Source organism: Tarenaya hassleriana, unplaced genomic scaffold, assembly GCF_000463585.1.
Source record: "Tarenaya hassleriana unplaced genomic scaffold, ASM46358v1 Cleome22, whole genome shotgun sequence".
Classification (NCBI taxonomy): Eukaryota; Viridiplantae; Streptophyta; class Magnoliopsida; order Brassicales; family Cleomaceae; genus Tarenaya; species Tarenaya hassleriana.
The window spans coordinates 1,179,433-1,185,465 of NW_010965541.1; the positions used below are offsets into that span (position 1 = coordinate 1,179,433).

At 32.6% G+C, this 6,033-nt stretch overlaps 1 protein-coding gene across 1 annotated transcript in view; it reads left to right on the forward strand.

The window, feature by feature from the left end:
* LOC104814952 (nascent polypeptide-associated complex subunit alpha-like protein 2) overlaps window positions 1-1,591 on the forward strand; it is a 1,716-nt gene extending 125 nt beyond the window's left edge. The window contains exons 2-5 of the mRNA XM_010543207.1: window positions 1-43; window positions 124-223; window positions 800-918; window positions 1,012-1,591. Coding sequence (XP_010541509.1) covers window positions 1-43; window positions 124-223; window positions 800-918; window positions 1,012-1,368 — 619 coding nt within the window. The 3' untranslated portion in view covers window positions 1,369-1,591. The remainder of the gene's footprint in view (window positions 44-123; window positions 224-799; window positions 919-1,011) is intronic.
* Window positions 1,592-6,033: the final 4,442 nt, after the last annotated feature.

Below are 6,033 nucleotides of genomic sequence, written 5' to 3' on the forward strand. Positions count from 1 at the left end.
GACGGTGGCTACCGTGACGGAGGAGCTCGAGAAGAAGCTTCAGGTGATGGTTTTTGTTTTGGAGGGATGATTTTGAATACTAGTTTTGGTTGTTTTCTCATGTTTCGTTGTTTTCTATTTCAGACTGATGAGCCGGTAGTCGAAGACGTAAAGGAAGATGAAGACGACGATGATGATGATGATGACGACGACGACGACGATGAGAAGGATGACGGGGCACAAGGTGGTTGCTTGTCTTCCCTGAATTAGGTTTTCTGCAACTTTTAAGCCACTCGTAAAATTTCGCTAGTTTTCGTTTCCCATGCTTTGAATGCGGTTTTCAAATTCCCTCAGTTATCGCCACTGGTGAATCTTCTGGATTGTTTAATAGAAATGATGAATGTAAATAAATGTGAACAAGTTAGTAGGCCTAATATTTGAAAGTAGTCCTTTTGCTGTTAGGTTGGTGGATTTTAGCATGTGTAAAAGGCTACATCATTGGATTTGAAGTATAATGTTTTCGTTCCTTGATAGCTGGTTCTCTTGAAGCAGAGAGATAATGTTAACAAAGCTACCCCATCTGTTTCTCGGTGAGGATTGTCATTGTCTTGTCTCAGAATACTACATACTTCTTGAGAACAAATGCCCTTTGTTTCTTAAAATCTATACAATTTGGGAATTGTTTTTGCAATTAGAGTTGGACAAAGGATGTGAAGAATTCGCGTGTGTTGCCTTCGTACTCGTTTCTTGTTTTCAGTTCTTTACCATCATGTGGATTTTTACATTATGCGTCTGATGTATATGAGGTTGTTGATTGCAGGTGAAACCGGGAGTTCGAAGCAGAGCAGAAGTGAAAAGAAGAGCAGGAAAGCAATGTTGAAGCTTGGCATGAAACCCGTTACGGGTGTTAGCCGAGTGACCATCAAAAGAACAAAAAACGTAACCCCATATGCTCTATGGCAAACATTCTCGGCTTTTTTTCATGCCAGTAAATATTCCTATTCAATCCCTTTTAACACTCCAATGCTGCAGATACTCTTCTTCATCTCAAAGCCCGATGTCTTCAAGAGCCCGCATTCAGAAACATACGTGATATTTGGAGAGGCCAAGATCGAGGACTTGAGCTCTCAGCTGCAGACACAGGCTGCCCAACAATTCAGAATGCCTGAGATGGGAGCCGCCGCCTCACAGAAGGCAGAGGCATCCGCCGGGACAACAGCTGAAGCACTGCCTGAAGAGGAAGAGGAGGAAGTCGACGAGACAGGTGTCGAGGCTCGGGACATCGATCTGGTCATGACCCAGGCTGGAGTATCGAGAAGCAAGGCCGTCCAGGCACTCAAGACTCACGACGGAGACATCGTAAGCGCCATAATGGAGCTCACCACTTGAAAAACAAAAACAGGGTAAGGTCTTTTGCTCTCTACCCAGATCCAACGCGTGTTTCTTGAAATTCTCATAACTCTGTTCCCTTGTTGTCTTTTGTAATTCTCAAGTTCTTCCTCTGCTATTATAGATAAGTGGTATTTTTATTTTAAAATTTATGCTGGGGTGTGTTATATTCAGTTTCAGTTATTTTGATTTAGTAAAATTACAGTCATTTGAATTCTGTTAACCAACCGAATCCATTACAAATATTTGGAATGTCTTGTTTTTAGTCATTTTAAAGAAAAAAATGATGATATTTATACGAAATTGTTTAATTCCCGGGATTATTGTTTATAAGCCTCAAATTTTGTTCTTCGAAAAGTTTTTTCCTAAATTTTATGAAATGTGATGTGTTTTATACTTTAGTTTGCTTTGAATAATATTAGTTTTTTTTACACGATTAATCCAATAACCATACTTTTAAAAAATATATCTTGTTAAAACAATTTCTAGACCGTAGATATAACTCAACTAAATCCAAAAATGGTTGCCCATCGTTGCATTTATATGTTTATAAAATATATAAATATATGAAGAACGTTCAATTGGGATAGATTATTAAATCGAATAAAATGGTTATACTTTACATAGTTTGTTCTGAAATATACATAGTGGCAACTATTTTTATATTACTTTGGAGGAAAAGAGTGAAGAGGTCGAGGAAGAACAAGCAAGCACACAACTTATTATTATTATTATTATTATTATTATTATTATTATTATTATTATTATTATTATTATTATTATTATTATTATTATTATTATTATTATTATTATTATTATTATTATTATTATTATTATTATTATTATTATTATTATTATTATTATTATTATTATTATTATTATTATTATTATATCAACAAAATAAAAGTGTTATCTCCATACACGATAATCAATAAAAATGGCAGATTGATATTATATCGTTTTGGCCCTAACATTTAATGCTTTAAATAAAAAAAATATTATCGAATTGATAATAATAGAAAAAATTTAAAAAAATGTTAGATTCTACTGAATAAGTATATTTTATATGAATTAAGTTAAATAAATAAGGAAAGATTTAAAAAAAATACTCAACTTTTTAATTTTGACAAAAAAACATTAAACTTTTGATTTTATCAGATAAATATTAAACTTTTTAAATTTATCAAAAAAACACTTAACTCTTCTATGATTGTCAAAATAAACAAATGAATTAACATGATATAAGGAGATGCAAGCACATCAAATTATTGTGGTTGATTTTTTTCTTACAATTGTATATAGTTCATATATTTTTTTGAATCATTTAAAAAGTTTAGTATTTTTTTGACAATTGCATAAAGATTTATGTATTTTTTTAGATCATTTAAAAAGTTTAGTATTTTTTAAAACCCATTTAAAAAGTTTAATATTTATTTGACAACAACAAAAGTTTGTTATTTTTTTTCTGTTAAAATAGTAAAGTTTAGTTTTTTTTTTTGGATTTTCTCAAAAATAAGCTAACTAATTTTAGTAATATTAGATACGTATCATTATTTCATGTTTCCACGATGATATTCTTTTTTCATACAAGAAAACGATGTATCGACCAATGCCGGCGGGCTCTTAATTTACCAAGTAAAAAAGATGCATGGGCATGGATGTAAGGCGGCGCAATATGAGTTGATTTAAACGAACTAGTGCAATCTTAGCCATTAATTAACAAAATAATTTGGGTTGGTTATTTAACGTCTAATTATTTTCTTTATACAAGTTTTTATTCTTCCTTCAACAATACAATGCTTCGTTTCAAAAAATACATGCGGATTTATATGAAGTTAAATAAAATGACGATGACCACGATGAATTATTTCGAATTTTTTCCCGAAGAATATATCGAAAATGTACGTTACACACACACACACATATATATATATATATAAACATTCTCATACGTTACGTACACGTACATATATGTTTACATTCATACATACATATATATGTTCATATATGTATGTGCATATAATCGTGATTAACTAGTGTAATTTGCTTATAGAATTCTATTTAATTAACTTTTTTTTTTTTATTATATAACCCGTTTAACATAAAAATTCAGTTGGATTAAACCAAATAAGCATAATAGTTTAATGAGTTGGGTAATCCACATATCAGAAATATAACCCAAAAGAAAATGCGTTGGGTCCAACATATACATACCCACCAATTTGATAGCTCTAATTAATATATATATATATATATATATGTATGCGCGCACACACGCAAAAATATAATCGTACTCCAAGAAAAGGGTAAAACCCCTAAAAAACCTCCAACTTGCAAAAATATATACAAATAAACCCTCAACTTGAAAAACTATCATTCAATCCCCGAACTTGTAACTTGTCACTGAATAAAACCTCGAACTTGCAAATTATTGCTCTAATAAACCTTTGACCGGTTTGACCACAATTTGAGGCGATTGGAAATCCACGTATTAACATATTGCTGATGTTCTCTTATACACGTTATCAATTTTAATTTAAAAAATGATATCACCAATCCGTCAATACGTGGATCTTCGATCGTTTGAAATTATGGTCAAATCGGTCAAGGGTTTATTAGAGCAATAATTTGCAAGTTCGAGGTTTTATTCAGTGAAAAGTTACAAGTTCGGGGATTGAATGACAGTTTTTCAAGTTGAAGGTTTATTTGTATATATTTTTGCAAGTTGGAGGTTTTTTAGGGGTTTTACCCCCAAGAAAAAGGTGACGCTTTTATTATTTGCCATTATTTTATATTTTTGTTAAAGCCATTATTTTATATTGTTTCTACGTCAGAAGCGTATTCTGTTTTAAATGAGAAGAGTCATGTGATTTGGTCCCCATATCATATCATATCATGTCGTATTTTCTTTATACAGCCCGACAAAATTTGTATATAAATGAACAAAAAAAAAATGTTTCATTATAGTTTTGAATACACCTAAATAAACAAATGTTACGCATCTCTATCTTTATTATCAACAAAAAAAAGACAAAATACAAATAATTGTCCTTAAATTCGGTTACTCATTGAACATATTATTTATGTACAAATCTCAATTAATGCTGATGTTCACTAAACATCACGCATTTCGGATTTATCTTATATTAGAGAAAATGTCAGATGAATTGAGCCAATAAACAAAAAAAAAAAATTGCATATATATATATATATATCGGAACCCGGGCGAGTGGTCAGTTTGTGGTAGAAGGTAACTCCATCTTAAGGTTGAATGTTCGATTCTTGACTGGTGTCGGAAGTTTACCTAGTCAACACACTCGAAAAGTAGTAGATAGGGGTATATTTTATATATATATATATATATAGGAGAAAACTCTGGAAATTATTTGCACGAATATTAAAGGCAATTGCTTTCATTGCTGAATTATGGGAGTTATGATGTCATTTCTTAGCAGAGAGGCAGCGGCCCACTCCTCTCATATGGTTTATATAATTGGCTTATTATTATTTTTGGTTTATAACATTATAATAATAATATAATTTAACATTATAACTTTGTAAACCTCATCCTTGATAGATTTACGTTTTGTTTTGTTGGGATATTATACTAATGTTTGTGCTAAATCCACTTAAAACGTATCGGGTTCCATATATATATATATATGTAATCATAAAATTGTTTTTGTTTTATTTTATGAACTCGATTCTTTTTGGACCGTTGTGTTAACATCTCAAATAATTAAATTTTATTTACGTAGAAATCTCGCATGAACATCTAACAAAACCCAATGAAAAAATCTCTGACAAACAATTAAACAAAAGGAAAATCCAATTTATTGTACAACCAAAATTGTAAAATTGTAAAATTTCGTCCGCCTATGCAGCACAAATATAGAGGGGGAAAAAAAAAACAAAACTCAGAAATTCACGAGAAAAGCTGCATAGTTGTCGGGAGCTCCTGACGACGGCGATACGGTGTCGTTTCGAGACAGAGCAACATCACCGGCACGGCCACGTGGAGGAACACCGCGGCGGAGGCGACGGCGATGCGGGGGAGAGGGGAGGAAGATAGCCGTGATGCGAGCGAGCGCCGCCGTGTATTCTTCGAGTAGCTCCGCCGCGATGGCCACCGTTATCATTATCGACGTCTGTTAACGGAAGCTTTTGACGGCGGCCGTTAAATATCCTCCCTAGATTCGTGGTGAATTTAGGAAGACGTTGTCGTATTTATAGACAACGTCTGGTTAGGGATGTCAATTAAGCCCGAATCCCGAAACCCGGCCCAAGTCCGCCCGAAAAGTATAAGGACATGGGCCTAAAAAATATAGGCTCATTAAATTTCGGGCTTTCGGGCCTCGGGCCAAATGGGCTACGGGCCGGTCGGGCCGGGCCAGTCGAGTCTCGGATCGGGCTTGAGGCCCGTTAATATTTTTTTTTGTTTTTTCTAACCTTATTTTCTAAACCAAAGTTTTACCTCTCTATACTTATAAATATGTGTACCTAAATATATATATATATATATATATATATATATATATATTTGAATCAAATGATGAACTTTTATATCTTTGTTCCAATTAAACTTTTTAAAGTGACGGGAGTTTTGAATTTCTTAACCATATTACATCATATATATATAAGTTTACATTTTAGAAAGGGTAGAAG